Here is an 18,998-nt window from a genome sequence, read left to right as displayed (position 1 = left end):
AGCTGGTCGAACCCTTGACACCCAGTGGGACAGCACCCAACCAAGCCCAGCTTCGGATCTTGAAAGAGACAGAACTCAAAAGAGTCAAGATCCTCGGTTCTGGGGCCTTTGGGACTGTGTACAAGGTAAAATAAAACCAGTTCAATGACACAGTAGTCAGCTGCTTTGTTTATGCACTGGAATATAGGCAAAATAAAATTAGTATACATGATCATTTTGATAAATGATATGAGGGATGTTAAACAAAGTGGAAGAAAAGTGAAACGCATTGCAAGATCATTAATGACAGGAAATGAGGTGGAAAGCTGGAGGCGGAGGATGAGAAGAATTGGTAATAGCAGTCAGGCAGTCCCCTGTGGTCACATTCTAATAGATGTTAAGTCAAGGTGGGATCCACTGTTATAATGGGCTAAGGAGGTACAGCAAATGAAATCGACAACCTTAGATTCATCATTTCTCTTCTTTTTCCCACTCATCTACATTTCTGACAATTTTTAGGTCACAGTTATGAACACAGGAATGCAGATAGTTCTGAAGCATCAAATGATGCCTGTATCAGAAGTTCTAGTAAAGATTGTTATGTCAAATTTGTCTTCTAGCATTTTTGTCTGAGCTTGGCAGTGCTTCTTTTGCCCCTATTCAGACATTAACAGCAGTGAAATATTGCCATTGGCATATTGAGGTACAGTTTGATAATGAGGTCAAATTAAACATTATTTTTGAACATTTAGAAACGGGCCATTAAAAAGCCAATTATTATTGAGGGAGTAGATGGTAAAAACAAATGGTAGCACCCCATTTAGGACGATTAGGATTGTGAACTGTTATGAGTTTGCTGAAGTACTGTGGGTTTTCGCTGAGAAATAATTTGAAAGAAAGTTCATATTGATTAAATTGAACCTCACTGAGCAATAATTAGCACCACACATACTGTTGGAGCAAGTGTATAAAACTACATGTATCGCCCCTGAATTTGAAGCTGTGATCCAGAGGTGGTTTCACTTTAGTACAGGTGTTAAGCCTGCTGTCATGGGGGGGTGTATTAGCGGCAGTGCAACACATTTGAAGCTTGTTGAAAAGTAGATAGGCAATTAAATTCTCCCTCCTTTTAAATGCTTTGACCGTTTTGGAAGCTGCTAAATCACTTTAATCACAGTTGAAATTGGATCCTTCAAAATGATAAAATAGTTTTGAAGGACAAAATAACTTAATCATTCAGCATGCACCATATCATCATAGTGCCCCCTACCCCAATGGAGTTTTGGATGACAGGAAGGAAGAAAGGAGATAAAATAGGTGACAAGGGTGGAGAAATAATCAATTTACTAATTGAGATAGAGAACATAGCCATTATTTAACAAGAAACTGGAGAAGGTTGTCCAAGAGTTAAGCTTTATTTTGGGGGGCATTATTGAAATGTCATCACGATTCACTAAGCATATATTGTCAAGGGGGAATGGTCATTCTGCCTTTGAACACTAAGAGCCATATTCTCATGACAATAAAGCATTTGTTACATACAGTATGTGGTTAAAGCAGAGCCACTATGAAATGTCCCTTTTTTGGTCGAGAACGGTGTGTTTTAGCATCTCAGCATACAGTACAGGTACATCCAAAATTCAAGTGACACCACTTGTACCAACCATCCATCCATTTTCTGTCACGTATTATGTCCAGGGTCATGGGTGAGCTGGACCCTATCCAAACAACCATTCAGACTCACATTTACTACTGTGGTAAATGTTAAATGGAGTGCACTTAAATAGAACATTTATTTACACCATTGGTGCCCAACATAATCAGCCATTCACGCGCACATTAAAACACCAACGAGCGGCCGCTGCAAAGCAAGGTGCTGCCAGGCCCACTGAGAGCAGTTTAGGGTTCAGTGTCTTGCCAAAGGCGGCACGGTGAGCGACTGGTTAGAGCGTCTGCCTCACAGTGCTGAGGACCAGGGTTCAATCCCCGGCTCCACCTGTGTGGAGTTTGCATGTTCTCCCCGTGCCTGCATGGGTTTTCTCCGGGCACTCCGGTTTCCTCCCACATCCCAAAAATATGCATGGTAGGTTAGTTGAAGTCTCTAAATTGCCCCAAGGTGTGAATGTGAGTGCGAATGGTTGTTTGTTTCTATGTGCCCTGCGATTGGCTGGCAACCAGTTCAGGGTGTACCCCGCCTCCTGCCCAATGATAGCTGGGATGGGCTCCAGCAGTCCTGCGACCCTTGTAGATAAGCGGCTCAGAAAATGGATGGATGGATGGATGTCTTGCCAAAGGACACTTCAACAGTAGACATTCAAGAGCCCGGATTCGAGCCACTGACCCTTTGGTCAATAGACAACCCGCTCTACAAACTGAGCCACAGCTTCCCCCAAACTATGGGCAATTTAATCTTCAATTGATCTAGGATGCATGCTTCTGAAATGTGGGAGGAAGAGAAAATCCACACGAGCACAAAGAGAACACGCAAACTCCATCCACATGACATTCAATATATTTTCTCATCTCAGTTTAAATCAGAAGCGGTGCTTAACTCAGTGTTTCCCAACCTTTATTGAGACAAGGCATGTTTGTTTTTGACAACACACCAAGAAACAAAAACTGGATACACATCCATCCATCCATCCATTTTCTGAGCCGCTTCTCCTCACTAGGGTCGCAGGCCTGCTGGAGTCTATCCCAGCTATCATCGGGCAGGAGGCGGGGTACACCCTGAACTGGTTGCCAGCCAATCGCAGGGCACATTCAAACAAACAACCATTCGCACGCACAGTCACACCTACGGGTAATTTAGAGTCTTCAATTAATGCATGTTTTTGGGATGTGGGAGGAAACCGGAGTGCCCGGAGAAAACCCACGCAGGCACGGGGAGAACATGCAAACTTCACACAGGCGGGGCCGGGGATTGAACCCCAGTCCTCAGAACTGTGAGGCTGACGCTCTAACCAGTCGGCCACCGTGCCGCCACTGGATACACAAAGCATCAAATTGTTTTGCCTATCACTATATCACTTGCCTTGATAGATAAACAAAGAGACATTATTTGTAGTAAATAAATATTTTTTAGACCAATTAAATGAAATTGGATTATTTCCTGTGGCACACTTGAAGATCTCCCATCAATAATGTGCCACATTACACTGGTCTAGAATCATTGAGTCAGATCCATGCCATTATCTGCATGAACTAATTAAACTAAAACGGCTTGAAACAGGCATCAGTGGGGAAACTCACATTGTGTTATTTCATATTAACTTACTGTAGATATCCCAATACTTTTGTCCAGATGGTTGTCCATATATGGGAAATGAGTGTGTGGGTGTACATTACAAGCACTAATGTACACATGCATCAGCTGTCTTTAAATTGGACGTTGATGTTCTGTGGCTTAGCATGTTTTTGTTTGTATTTCTCTCTAGGGGATTTGGATTCCAGAGGGTGAAACAGTTAAGATACCTGTAGCCATCAAAATCCTAAATGAAGCCACAGGGCCCAAGGCAAACGTGGAGTTCATGGACGTGAGTAAATATGATTCAGTTACAGTTGTGTGTGTGTGTGTGTGTGTCTATATATATATATATATATATATATATATATATATAGACACACACACACACACATATATATATATATATATATATATATATATACACACACACACACACACACACACACACATATATATATATATATATATATATATATATATATATATATATATATATATATATATATATATATGTGTGAATTACAAAGGCAACAGAATAGAAGTGGCTGCTATGGCTCCTACATACAGTACAGGGTACTTATGTACACCAGACTCCATTTTTCAAACATTCACAGTTCATCTTGTTTCAAAAAGAAAACTGAAAAAGATCAAACTTATTACCCAATGATGATGCAATGCAGATGAAATGACTCTCATTAGCACACATACACATCCTGGAACACACACACACAGAGCGACCCAGTTGCACTCTTTATTTTTTACACTTACTTTGGCGGTCGAAGAGGAAGTTTTAGTGCTAGCATTTCTGTTTTCATCAGGATGCCTTTGAAGAATACCCAGTGTTTGTTATAATTGATGCTGGGTGTGCTTTGAGAGCTTGTCTTGGCAACCAAAAGGGAGACTTAACTGGGTTTTTATGAGGGCAAAGTAGGATAGCCATATACTTACTGTATACGTACACGTATAATAATGTTTTTAGACAGAACAGACAGATATTATGTCACATTAGGTTTGCAGTTTGAAGTTGCTTTTGTTCAAATAGGATGAATTGTTGAGTTTTTATCCATAAATATATACAGTCATTATGTTTCTCCTGTGTGCATTAGTTATATTTCAGACCACACCAGATATACAGGTATGACTTGTATACTGTACAAGCAAGTATACCTTGCTGGTATTGTGAATATCACTTAACATTTTTATACGCAAAAGTGTACTAAATTCCCCTAATACGCACTGGGCACATCATCTTCACAAACCTCTCCCCAGCAGAACATTAATGTTAATACCCATGAACAGGGAGAACGTTCTGCTAGTGTGCTGGGCCTTTGAACTTGTGCTTTTACTTCTCTTTTGACACCTACTATAAAATGACCACTGACAACTAACATTTTTATACACAAAAGTATACATCATCTACACAAACCTCTCTCCAGCAGAACATTAATGTTAATACCCATGGCTAGGGAAGTCACATTATTAATGCATCATGCTGACACCAAGTTCAGAGTAACCACAATATAGGCATTAACACAAAATAAAAGTTGGTAAAACTTTAGATTCAAGCAACAAGAAACTGGTCTTTGAACTTAAGAAATCACCAAGAAAGTGTAAGGTACCTAAATTTACTGTGCAACAAAGTGATGTAAGCAGAGAGCACAACAACAAAAAAGAAAGCGGTTAAGGCCATTAATACCATGTTTCCTATAGGAGAGAGTAATTTCCTTATTTATTTATGGGTTTTTTTGTTTCGTGAATCAGTAGATGAAGGAAATTGAGAACAGAAATTTGGAATGCTGACCTGGCTGCAGAAAAAAAAATATATATATATTATCATTTAAAAGATGGACATGGCCCTCTAGGGAAATAGCTGTGTTTTAAGTACAAGAAAGTGTTAAGAGGAGATTTCCAGTACAACCAACAAAATAAATTTCTTTCGATTGAATCCGCCCCAATATTGAATTTTGTACACAGTCCAGAATTCAAGCATTGCAGAGTGCCACATCATGCTCACAGGTTAGGATTTAGGTTATCTGAATATAATGAAAAAATATATTGTATTTTAACAGCAGACGGGTAGTTCTCTGCTTCAATCTCTGCATCGTGTTATTTTCCAAGCCTTGTGATACTTGTAACGTATTAATCCTCTACTGTGCTATCACTCCTGTTGGTGTTCACTGGAGCTTTACAAGATGTACTGTATATCTTTCTCCCTGATACGCACAGAAACACATTAACATGACGTGTACTGCATGTGTGTTACACTACTATCTGTCTAGTGATGAATTAACCTGTAACTCATGTAGAGACAGTACACTGTGATTGTGTGTGTATGTTGTTTGAAATATGTTACGTAGTTTAGTGCTACATTCCTTCTTGCTACATGCCATTTGAATTAAAAAAAAAATGGCAGTGGAAGACAATCAAGGTTCATCTTGACTTAACTGTTTTTGTAGTAATAATTGAAGGTCTCTTTTCCCAAGAATTCTGGAACAATGCCGCGAACCTGTGCAACACAAAATAAACCAATCTATAGCATTCATAATACACACATAGTATGTGTATTTATGTTCACACTTGAACTGAAGCATGTATGAGTTGTTACTGAAGTGTTCATATGCACGTATTTTTGCTGTGATTTTTCCAGGCTATTTCCTATTAAAAGTGCCCAATTGGGGCGAACTCTTTCGTATTGTAGTAGGACCTATTGTGGCCAAATTCATCATTTGTGTATTTATTACATTTAAAGAAAGGCAAGAATGCTGTGGTGCAACGAGCCACTTTGATAAAATAAAATTGTACACGTTTTTGACTTGAGTGGAACCTTGCTGCTTCCTTCAAGAGAAACTTAAGCCTTTAAACGGGATAAGGAGCCCTGTGATCTACGTTCTGCTAGTGTGCTGAGCCTTTGAACTTGTGCTTTTAATTCTCTTTTGACACCAACTATAAAATGACCACTGACAACAAACATTTACAAAAACTTCCTATTGCATGTACATATCATTTCACTGCTATTCTGATGACAAAGAATAGTTTTCTTCAGACTGAATACAATGGTCATAAATGTACTAGTGTAAAATAAAGAAAAAAGAAAAAAAAAAGAAAACCTGGATCGTAATTATAAAAGGATCCATGCTGTTTTTAATGCGACAGACAGGTAGTAAGGAGATAATGCACAGTCACAGCCATCAATCTATTTCTTGACAGAATGTAACACCTACTTCCTCACATATTTCCTTTCCTCAACATACCAGAGGATACGAATTTGTGTCTTTCAGGAGGCACTGATCATGGCCAGCATGGAGCACCCTCACCTGGTGCGTCTGCTGGGTGTCTGCCTGAGTCCTACCATCCAGCTGGTTACGCAACTGATGCCTCACGGGTGCCTTCTCGACTACGTCTACGAGCATAAGGACAACATCGGATCCCAGCTGTTGCTCAACTGGTGTGTCCAGATTGCTAAGGTAAACGGCTCACTTTTTAGGTATACAATATATTGATGTTAAGCTTGGTTGGGTCACTTGTGTGGTTTGGTGCGTTAACGGATGAATTGTGGCTGCTTGGAGGACGGTATTTCTTTATCGATGATCATCGTGGTTCCAAACACTGTTTCTTTTGTGGACTATTCAGTTGTTGTCTTACAGAACTTTGTCGTAATTCTGATGTTCTGAAAATGCGAAGAAAACATCAAGACTGATATGCTCAAACTCAAGTTTAACTGGTTCCCCTCTAATGCAAATGAATGACTTCCCTCTGGTTAAGATGAGAAAATGTTGGTCAAAGTCAGTAGCTTATTCTGAACAACAATACAGGAACAGTGATGGTGAAAGATATGTTGATACAGTATAAACTATTGTGTTCTGAGAGACCGGCACGGTGGTCGACTGGTTAGCACATCTGCCTCACAGTTCATGGGAGTGGGGTTCAAATCCCGGCCCTGCCTGTGTGGAGTTTGCATGTTCTCCCAGTGCCTGCGTGGGTTTCTCCGGGCACTCCGGTTTCCTCCCACATCCCGAAATCATGCGTGGTAGGTTGATTGAAGACTCTAAATTGCCCGTCGGTGTGAATGTGAGTGCGAATGGTTGTTTGTTTCCATGTGCCCTGCAATTGGCTGGCGACCACTTAAGGGTGTACCCCGCCTCCCGCCCGAAGGTAGCTGGGATAGGCTCCAGCAGCCCACGACCCTAGTGAGGATAAGCGGTAGAGAAAATGGATGGATGGATGGATCTTCTGAGAGACATTTATAAGGTATCAAACAACAGACACCAAATATACAGTATATCGACAGATCGCAAAGACTTGACGAAATAGTTGGACCAAGTGTTGACTGCAGCTGAGGATGTCTTGTTAATTCTGCTCACCTCAGTGTTTCATCAAACAACAACAGAGTTTGATAGATGGCTGTTGAAGTTGTTATCCAAAGAGATGGGAGGTGGAATTAAAAAGGATTTTCCATTTGTTGCAGTTCCTGATTTATTTTCTTTGACACATATTTCAGTTTCCATGGTGGTTCAGTTAGAGGCGGGCAGTAGTATGGTGACCTTCCACTGGGAAATATTAACTCGTCAAACCACTTACTTACCATGACACTCCATTACGTTACACTTCCCTCCCATGCTGTGCAATTATTACACAGATAACGCTTTGGCAAAGTGAGTGAACGCAGCTATACATTAATAAATATACTGTTTGCCTGCTGTGAACTGTTAACAGGGACATAAAGTATTTATTGCACTTTATAGGTGGATGATTACCGTATTTTCACAACCATAAGGCGCACTTAAAAGTTTTAAATTCTCTCCAAAATGGACAGGGCGCCTTATAATGCGGCGCGCCGTATGTGTGACTTCGATGAGCGCTCCGCTTGACTGACTTGGAACATTTCCTGCCGACACGCTGCTTATATAGAGGAAAGGCAGACGTGACTGAGGACAACATGCGGACGTAAAGGGGGAAGGGTGCGCGTGAAAGAGGACGCTAAAGGCACGCCCCCAGTAGGTATATAGTGCCAGAGTGTGCATTGTGCAAACCAACATCGGTTTGGCTATGGACCCCCGAAAATGGCACCTACGAAGAGACACGCTTACGAAGCACAGTTTAAACTGCAAGCTGTCAGTTACACGGAGAAACATGGGAATCGAGCAGCCGCGAGATAATTCAAGATCAACGAATCCATGGTTCGCAAGTGGAGGAAGCAGGAAAACAAGCTTCGCCAAGTCAAGAAGACGAAGCTGAGTTTCCGCGGAAACAAAGCAAGGTGGCCCGAGTTGGAAGACAGCCGGGAGAAGCGTCTCTACAGTCACCATTCGACTGAGGGCAATAACGCTTGCAGAAGAAATGAAAATCGAACATTTACAAGGAGGTCAGTCTTGGTGCTTTCGTTTTATGAAACGGCGCCATCTATCCATCCGGGCAACGACTACCGTGGCGCAGCAACTTCTGGCGGATTACAACGAAAAGCTGGCCATCTTCCGCTCCTACTGCCGTAAAATGATTGCCGACAATCACATCCAGCCCAACCACATCACCAACATGGACGAGGTGCCGCTCACTTTCGACATCCCGGTGAACCACACTGTAGAGAAGAAGGGGCCCACAACGGTAGCGATACGCACAACGGGGCACGAGAAGTCGGCTTTTACTGTTGTGATTGGTTGCCATGGTAATGGACAGAAACTGCCACCTATGGTGATTTTTAAGTGGAAGACGCTGCCTAAAGAAAGGTTTCCAGCCGAAGTCATCGTTAAGGCCAATCATAAGGGCTGGTTAGACGAGGAGAAAATGAAAGAGTGGCTGAGTTTTTTCCACGCGTCACCATCCCTGTTCATCTGTGACTCCATGCGCGCCCATCTCACACCCGCTGTGAAAAACCAAGTGCAACTAAGAATGGGAGGCAACGCCGAGCGAGTTACGCCACCATATGTGAATGGATTGTGGATGCTTGGGCTAAGGTATCTTCTTTGACTGTTGTCCAAGCTTTCGCGAAAGCCGGCATCATTGCTGAACAGCCCCCCGGCAACGAGACTGACTCTGACAGTGACGAGAGGGAACCTGGCGTGTTTGTTGGAGAACTTGCCCAGCTGTTCATTTCGGATACAAAAGAGGAGGACTTTGATGGATTTGTGGATGAAGATTGATAAAAAAAATAACGTGAGTACATTGTTAAATACTTCAAAAAAGTACAACCGAACTCAGTTTTGCTCCCGCTGCCTTTTTAAAAACATTGTTTTAGCGTGCATGCATGCTACTGTATGTTTTAAGCTAGCGTATGTTTTACCATGCCTGCGCCCAATAATACAGTGCTCCTTATGTATGTGTTAAATACAGAAATAGTCCCCGTAACTGAGACTGCGCCTTTTGATACAGTGCGCCCTATGGTCGTGAAAATACGGTATGTAATAGTTAGTTTTTTTCTGTCTTCAGAAGGAATTTTCTTGTCGCTGCAATCTCTGGAAAGATAGAGCCACATTCTCCCATCTGCATAAGAGGGAGAAGATGCGCGATTGTCCACTTTTCAGGCTATAAAGATTCTCCACTTGAGTTTGTCATTTCAGCACTTTCATGCCATGTACGCACTTTGGGTGTAGCACCCCAAAATGTGGGCTTTCCCTGTCAAATCTGGCCTTGCACGAAGTCTCCCATCGACTTAAGCACTTTAACTTTGACGCGCGTCAAAGGCTGTGTTGTAAGTTTTTTTTTTCATGGATATAACACGTGAATGGGAGAATATGACCCTAAGATTGGTAAGGGAGTCACTGATGGTGTAGTGGTACACTCGCCTGACTTTGGTGCAGGCAGCGTGGGTTCAGTTCCCACTCAGTGACGGTGTGAATGTGAATGTGAATGGTTGTCCGTGTCTATATGTGCCCTGCGACTGACTGGCGACCAGTTCAGGGTGTAGTCCACCTTTTGCCCGAAGTCAGCTGGGATAGGCTCCAGCATCCCGCGACCCTAACCAGGATAAGCGGTGTTGAAAATGGATGGATGGAAGATTGGTAAGGGGTCACATTACGTATGCATCACACACGTGTCCTACACATACAAAGGTACACTTTACCCCCAACAGAATATACATTCCCAAGGTAAATGCAACCAAGACACATTGTCTCTCGAGGATATTTAATTGTCTTTGTTGTGGACTCATGCATCAATTCTGTTTTGGATCCCACAATGTTATGTACTCTAGTCTCTTCCAAGTGACAGAACCTCACTGCCAGAGCTAAATCCCTGTGCTCGCCCTCTGTCACAAAGCCATATGTTAAAGAGGCTTAAAAATGTATCACAAAAATGTTATCTGGTTTAATATGAAAGTAATTTAATATTAAGAATATAATGCAATGACTGAAAAATATATCTTTTTTTATTATTAATGAAGTCTATTTGAAAATATAGCCAAACTGTCACTAACCCTAAACCCATATGTTAAATCATCTAAAACTGTAGTGTTTTTTAGGCAAAAGCTTTTCCAGGCAGAATTGGCTGATATTTTTTTTTTTATTTGTTGTGGCAGCTTGGTCTGGAATATTTAAATGCATGTTGTTTCTTTATTTAAGTAAAGAGATTATTTTCTATATGTGTCTCTGACTACTATGCAAGGGCCCTATACTGGGCGGTTAATTAATATTATTGATTAATTTGAGTAAATTGATCGGGAGAATTTTCAGTTAGTGGCTTCTATAGTTTAAAGCGCAGCCTTGCTGACATGCACTGCTTGCAATAACAACATGGCTGTGAACAGAGAGGAGGTAGTTTTCAAAAACAGTCAGTGTTGCCAATTTAGTCACTTTATCAACCCCTCTAGTGATTATTTCTCAAAACACCCACAAGCGACTAATTCCTGCCAAGACACAGACAATATAAATATAATCCCTTTCAAATTGTTTTGCATATGACAAGACGGAGCCCAGTGTAAGGCAATCATGGAGTCAATCATGCTGAACGTTACCAAAGACAAGTGCCCATTTTATTTATACTTTAAAAAAGCAGTGATTTATCGACCTGTTGGAAACTTTGGACTTTTTGTATGTGCTTCCAAGCTGCAAATGTTTGTCCTAAAGTTGCCTTGCCTCAGCTGTAAAACTCTACTTAAGAAAAGAGCTGGAGGAGGGTTTATTTTCGACAACGGACACATAGAGCAGCTGAGCTGTGAAGTTTGATGGCCGATGTTATTATGTTAAATTGTTTCCAATTGAAAATGTTAATTTATTTAGGATCGTGTTTACATATGTTTTGACAAGAGGCATTTTTTCCCAACATTATCTTTGAAGAAAAAATATTTGCTTCTCTGAAATTCGATCCAAGTTAATGCTGGGGGGTAAAAAACCCCGCCTCCTGCCCGAAGATAGCTGGGATAGGCTCCAGCAATCCCGCGACCCTTGTGAGAATAAGTGGCTCAAAAAATGGATGGATGGATGGATTGAGCCATTTGCAGAATAGCACCAAGTAATTAAAAATAATCTTATAATTGTTTCAGTGGCGTGTTGTCCTGCATTTACTCGGGTATTTATTTTTTTATTTTGTTTTATACACAATCATGTAGTTCTATTTGGTGACTACATTCTGTTTTGTGTTAGTTTGTTTCTATTTCAACCTACTATTCTTTAACTACATGTAGCCCTCAAAGGCAGTACTCACAAAACCGTTGAACCCTCAGTTCACTGGGGAAAAGAAACCCAAACCGATTGTCGTAGGAACAAGCCCTCAAAACGCTTCAGTAGGCACAGCGACTGGATCCCGTAGCGTCGAAGCGGCAGCCAGGTGGCGTTCAGCAGGCAGGACCCGTGGCTTTGAAATAGTAAATCCGTTCGCGTTGCCAACAGTCAAAAGTCCGTTCGCGTTGAAAACAGTCCAAAAATCCGTTCGCGTCGAAAAACCAGGTGCTTACCCCCCCGAAAAAAAACTCTTTTTTCCCGCCGCATCTCCCGCTCTTTCTCCCCACGACCCACCTCCTTCCCCCAATCCCATTGGACCACCACCCCTTCAATCAATCATTAAAACAAAAAAAAACCTGAAATGTTCACAGACCCCTCGCAGGACACCCCAGTATCCATCCACACAAAGAACCAAACAAACTTTTAACTTGTTTTCACAACAGCAATTCAAACAAATACAGTTCAACACATTTTAGTCAGTACACTACATACACATATTACAGTATACTAAATTTTATACACAGATACGACCAGGATTTTTGTTGACCTTAAACGAGATTTTACAGGTGGCCCCAAAACACTTAAAGCAAAGCATCCAAATCACGCACACTGCTCATAACTAGATTAAGATGAACACATACACAAAAACTAGAGAAGGCCAAATCCATTATCAACACATATACTTTATTTTTAAATATTTATTAATAGTAAATGTATTTACAATGCGGTAAAATAGGAAACTAAAACACTACTTTAATGTTGCCAGTATACATTGGGTACTAGTTTAAAAAAAATGCTATTATTATTATTCATAAATGATGTGGCAGTTCTACTTAAGTTGTCAAGTGAAAAGCAAGGTCATCTTGTTATAATGAAAAACATACTAGCTCAACTTCATAATACATTAATTTATTTCTAGCCACTGCTCGCTATGTTAAAATTATTATGTGCAACACTTTGATTTGCAGTTCTAAATAATGACTTTAGCACCACATGTTTGACACTGGCATATCTGTCAGTAGGCAAAGTTTTCCCCCCTTTTCCTAACCGGCGTAAATCCGTCGCAACTGTGTGCCAAGGCGGGTTAGACCGGTGTTGGTAATTTCATAGACCACTGTTTCTTCATTTGTCTTTATTAAAGAGGGAACATGTTTGAGGTTTCTGAGCTTGAATTTACTAGTAGGTAGAAAGATTCTTTGCACCAGATCTGGCAAAAAAAACAAAAAACTTGCAGATCAAGATTCAGCCGGTTCAGATAAAGCAGCATGTCAACCAGAAACCCTGAACTCTGATATGCATTTTGGTTCCTGCAGTTCAGGTGTTTGATTTTTTATTTTTATTTTTTTTCTCCTCCAGAAACAAGTTCAGTGGATTATTATATTTTTTTTTTTAATGGGACACCTATCACCATGCAGTGGAGAAGTAGATCACAGGGAAGATTGTCTTCAGCAATCAGAGTTAGACCGCAGTCTATTAATTGGTTGCTCCGCTTTAATACCACACAATATACATAACACACACAGCTATTTCCACCTCTCATTGAAAACACGCTAGATTAGGATTTATCCTTCGTGTGGCAAGCTAAACTAAATTGTACTGCCTGGTGGAGACATGGTCTATGTTTGTGACGAGTGATGGCAGTCGTAGAGTTACAAACACACTGGTGACTTACTGTCTTTGCAATTCTCATTGCATCAGTCTGTATTGTACGCCCCAGTTCCCCACTAAATTCTCTTTAATTGAGTATTGCTCTCTTTGTACCCAGGTCTTGGAATTCCCCTCAACGGTTTAAAAAAAAAAAAAAAAAAAAAACAAGTCCAGAAAGTAGCTCAGATTAGTCCCACTGTTGCTATATCATTGCTGTTCCAAACAAGCCATGGCAGCAACTCTATCTCACACTTTCAGTCTGTGTCTCTACATACACTCAGAGTAAAGTACATGTGAAAGGATAAGTTAGGGCATTGTAGGAAATGTGTGAGTACAAGCTGTTTACACAATGGATGGGCATGTAAGCCTTTAAGTATCCAAATTACTACTACAGACTTGGAGTTGTAAGTCATTGTAATGAGTATCTCCCGTAGGTTTTGCTCAGAATTTTAGTTTGAAAGTTGAACTTGAGATTGATGACACTTGGCATGTTAGAACAAAAAAACACTCACCTATTCTGTATCATTGGCCATTTAAATTGATGCTTTAATATTCTGCTATTTTATTGTACTTTTTTCTTTTGTTTTTGCTCGATTTTTTTTCCCAGTCTTGTCAGTTTTTAGTTATTTCAGTGACCATTGTGTGTTCCTAGTGTTACAATAATTTTGCTTCTGCTGTGTGTACAGATTCTGTCCCGCCTAATTCCATTAATAGTTTTTTTTCCAAGTAATTTTGTTTGACCACAAAAAAAATAACAGTACCTGATTTTCAGTAGTAATTACATTTTTGTTCATTACAATGTTATCAAATCGATTATCAGTGGCGTCAGGGTCGCCGACTGGTTAGAGCATCTACCTCACAGTTCTGAGGTCTGGGGTTCAATCCCCGACCCCGCTTGTGTGGAGTTTGCATGTTCTCCCCGTGTCTGCGTGGGTTTTCTCCGGGCACTCCGGTTTCCTCCCACATCCCAAAAACATGCATGCTAGGTTAATTGAAGACACTAAGTTGCCCGTAGGTGTGAATGTGAGTGCGAATGGTTAATTGTTTATATGTGCCCTGCGATTGGCTGGCAACCAGTTCAGGGTGTACCCTGCCCGATGATAGCTGGGATAGGCTCCAGCACTCCCGCGACCCTAGAGAGGATAAGCGGCTCCGAAAATGGATGGATGGATGGATGGATGGATGGACAACGTTATCAGTTTCGAGTTATTTCAGTGACCATTGTTGGTTTTTCATTCTTTAATGGAAGGGTACGAACAATTTAGTGTACATGTGTACATGACAGTATTTTTTTTTTTCTCACATGCTGTCTGTCAGTGTATAGTGGAGATTTTTGTCCCTTTTTATTTCAAACCATTTCCCTGTGTTTGCTCCCCACACGGGGCTCATACAGTAATTTTATATTTATTTCCCCTTGGACTTTTTGCAAACATAAATCTTGACGTGTCTTGGGTGCGTTGAACCTCTCAAGCAGTCGATTTGTATCAATGTGTATCAGCCATAGGTTGAAAAAAGTGCGTTCTCAGAATCAATCAATTTTTTTCTGGCACAAGAATTCTAAGGAATTAACAGGATGTAACAATTAACTTCTTACATTACGCCCCCCATAATATTATTATTTATTGGTGTTTAAATCACATTTTTTTTAAATTTCATCAGTCTGAAATCACTGTAATTTCATTTTCTTTGGCATTTTCTGTAATTAACATTAGCATATATTCAATATTTTTCCAGTGAATTGTGAATGGATCTTATGGCCATCTCTTCTGATTACTGTATGTTCCAGAACAAACGACCATTGCCATTAGTTGTTATGGAAACAATAAAACATGAAAAATATAACCCTCACACTGATCTCATATGCTAATACCAATGTGCACAACTCAATTAATAATTAAATATGTTTTACATTAATTGTCTCCATGAAAACAAATTTTAATCGGCCTCTTACTTACCAGGCTGTTCACCCCTGTGCCCGCGGACACTGTTTGTGAAGGTTGATTTTCAAGCATATCTGAAAACCATATGTGGTGTCTTTTCAAAGCTTGCACCTCTTCAAAATCCCCTGCGGTGCTTTGTAGAATTTTCAGAGCTCAAGGTTGTTTTGGAGTGTATCGCCTAGCAAATGACACCAAACTATTGAGAAACGTCCTGCTTGGTTTCTCTAATTGGGTAATCGGCTTCACGTAAAATAATTTTTTTTTTTTCAAAAAAGACATTGAAAACTTGTAGGACTGAAGTTATCTATAAAAGACTCACACACTCCCACTCCTCCACATACACAGCGACACATCCAAAGGCTCAGAGGAGGAAGCTGTAGAATATTTATTCTCGCTTTTTGACCTCAGCCTTTCTCAAGCTTACCACTCTCACCTGCAGTATGTCATTTGTGTATGCTGTTTACATTCATGCACTTCTTGTATTAAAGACAGTGAGTATTATATACTGAAACCTAAAGGGACAAAACAAATTCAGACGAAGCAAGCACTTTTCTTCGAGGAAAGACGTTTGCGGGTGGAGGGAGCTCAGACAATGCTGGACGGATGGGTGAGGAAATGTCCTTGATCGACAGCAAATATTTTTTCATTAATATAGTTCTTAATCAGAATGTTCTGACACCTGTTTGGTCCCATTGTTATATGGTGTCGTGTTTCATCATCATCATGATGTTCTGTAATAGCGGGTATCAAATAAGCACTTTTGTTTAGATATAAATGTTTTGTTTTGTTTTGGTTTGGTTTTTTAGCAGCACAGATAATAATGAAAAATGAAGTCTTCATTGCAATGTCTGCTTATGATGTGCATCTGTCATATAAACAGATTCATTTTAGACTGCTCAGATGGTTGCTTTACTTGGAAAGATGGCATTTGTTTTGCTAATTTTTCCAGTTTACATAAACAGACAGTACAGCTCCCTTCCAGTGCCTGGTATTTTTATGAAAGCATATTTACTTGATGTGTTTTATTGTATTCCTATTTACTAGACTCTACAGCAAGTGAACAATGCAGGAAACACAGTGGTAACAAGAAAAAAAATGTGACCCCCGTGTCACCTTTGTTCCCAGCTACCTCAAGGATCTTGAATAAGATGGTGTGGCAAATACAAAAATACGGCCCATAACGTAAGAAATGGGCCCTTTTTAAAATGTAATGTAATTTAATATTACGTTATGGGCTTAGTTATTACATTTGCAAATATTTTTTTGGGGGGCTATTACCAGGCCAATATGTAATAATCAGCCGTTATTGGCCAGAAGTTTTGATGTGATAGGTTCAGGACTTTTATTACGTTATTGACCGGTTATTACGTTATGGGTCTATGACATTTTAAAAAGGGAAAAATTATTACGTTATGGGCTGTTATTACATTATGGGCTTCTACAGTCCTGAAAGCACAGGAGACACTGATAGTTGACCACATTGGCACTGCTATCCATCCATTTTCTGTTCCGCTTATCGTCACTAAGGTCGCAGGCGTGCAGGAGCCAATCCCAGCTATCTTCGGGTGAGAGGCAGGGTACAACCTGAACTGGTCACCATCCGATCGCAGGGCACATATAAACAAACAACAATTCGCACTCACATTCACACCTACAGCAATTTAGAGTCTTCAATCAACATACCACGCATGTTTTTGGGATGTGGGAGGAAACCGGAGTATCTGGAGAAAAATCACGCAGGCACGGAGAGAACACGCAAACACCACACAGGCGGCGCCAGGATTTGAACCCCAGTTCTCAGACCTGTGAGGCAGATGTGCTAACCAGTCAACCACGGTGCCGCCTGGCAGGGTTATATCAGAAATTATTCAAAATGAATTGTTTTGGGGGAAAATCTAAATAATGACTTATATACCAGGACTGCAGCTGATTTATTTTATTTTATTTTTTCATATTTACAGTGCATTGCAAAGTACTTTGTGATATCTACTTGAAGATAAGTCTCACCCTTTAAAGCCCATCCTGTGGGAAACCATTATCGTTTAGACCATGTACAGTGAATGTTTTTCAAGCGAGGTGTGTTTCAACTGATCTACCCTGTTGCAAACAACCTGAGGCGATCCCCACGCTGCTTCACTGCAAAGCACAAACAAAAAAGGGCTGCCTACACTTGAACACAAAAAGGCGATTGGCTCAGCGGAGAGGGAGCAGTCCCGTCTCCAGAAGAAATGAGCACAGCTGTAAATAGCTTCTGTCTCGAACAGTCGCCAACCTTCATCATAACCTGAGCTTGTGACACTAAAAGTGCAACTAATGTGATTAAGGATGTCACATTACTGCCATGCTGCCAGAACATTTCCTCTCTCCAGATATGTCATATGTATGTATATATGTGTGCATCAAGACAAACGGCTTTAGCTTCACATAAGCTTCCACATAAGTAATAATGCAATAGTGTAATGAATGAGTTTCATAGACCCAGATTAATTTTAGAAGGAAAAACATAAAAGGTACATATAAAAGTAACAAAATACTGACCTGATACTTGAAGGATAAATATGTGATTTATCTCAGTGGTACAAATAACAGTGTAGAACTAGGCCAAAATCTGAATACAGTTATTAGTATCTCTCTTGTTCGATAACCTCATGAAATCATTCACTGACCCAGAAATGCTTGCGGTCTGTAAGAATGAAGGGGGTATCCTATTCCTCCAAAGAAACTATGAGGGACTGATGAAGATATACTGTGAGTACCGTTGCCCTGCGATTGGCTGGCAACCAGTTCAGGGTGTACCCCGCCTCCTGCCCGAAGATGGCTGGGATAGGCTCCAGCACTCCTGCGACCCTTGTGAGGATAAGCGGCTCAGAAAATGGATGGATGGATGTAAGTACCGTCGTGTGTAGTAGATCTATGTCGGTGGCTCTCTGCGTGTGTCACATTTCTGTCTTTCTCAGGAGCAATAAAAAGTATTATAATGTTTTGTAAATGCTTTACATGCGACAGTTATTAGAAATCTTTGGCACCAGAAATGTCAATCTATTTTTCACAACCATCACTGTATCATGTACATATTACTTTTACATTACAGTCCTGCACTGATGAGCTAAAAAGTCTTTACTTGCCCTACAAAAAGGGGTTGGGTGGAAGTGTTTTGAAGGACCCTCCTGGAATAAAATAATGATTCTTTAGTTTTGTTTAAAAATTACATTAATAGACCACTTATTTGGTGAATCTCTTCTTGTTAAACCTTTTTTTTTTTTTTGATTATGTGGAACCACGAGGTCTTCATTGGACAGCGATGTAAAACAGACACTGACTCCAGTTCTGTACGTCATTTGATTTATATTACGTCGGTTGCTCACTGCTTTTCAGTAGCTACTAATTTACTGTTGGGTACTTCATTGTAACCTTGTGGTTATTAATAACTCCGATGTTTTATTTTGGGTCAAGCGATCACCACAAAAATATACTCAGTAAGATGATGATCATGTTTTTGTGCTTGTACTGTTCAATCCCAAACCATATTCCAGG

The 18,998-nt window shown here is 40.4% G+C and overlaps 1 protein-coding gene across 2 annotated transcripts in view; it reads left to right on the top strand.

Annotated features, from left to right (window-relative positions):
* Nucleotides 1-18,998, top strand: part of LOC133486824 (receptor tyrosine-protein kinase erbB-4-like) — a 240,031-nt gene that overhangs the window by 199,402 nt on the left and 21,631 nt on the right. The window contains exons 18-20 of one of the 2 annotated variants that reach the window (XM_061792531.1): nt 3-125; nt 3,417-3,515; nt 6,505-6,690. In XM_061792531.1, the coding sequence (XP_061648515.1) occupies nt 3-125; nt 3,417-3,515; nt 6,505-6,690 (408 nt within the window). Of the gene's footprint in view, nt 1-2; nt 126-3,416; nt 3,516-6,480; nt 6,691-18,998 lie in introns of both variants that reach the window. The other variant, XM_061792530.1, reaches the window with a different exon arrangement.

The sequence above is a fragment of the Phyllopteryx taeniolatus genome, chromosome 12 (assembly GCF_024500385.1).
Source record: "Phyllopteryx taeniolatus isolate TA_2022b chromosome 12, UOR_Ptae_1.2, whole genome shotgun sequence".
Lineage (NCBI taxonomy): Eukaryota > Metazoa > Chordata > Actinopteri > Syngnathiformes > Syngnathidae > Phyllopteryx > Phyllopteryx taeniolatus.
This window is presented reverse-complemented; position numbering and strand designations above follow the sequence as displayed.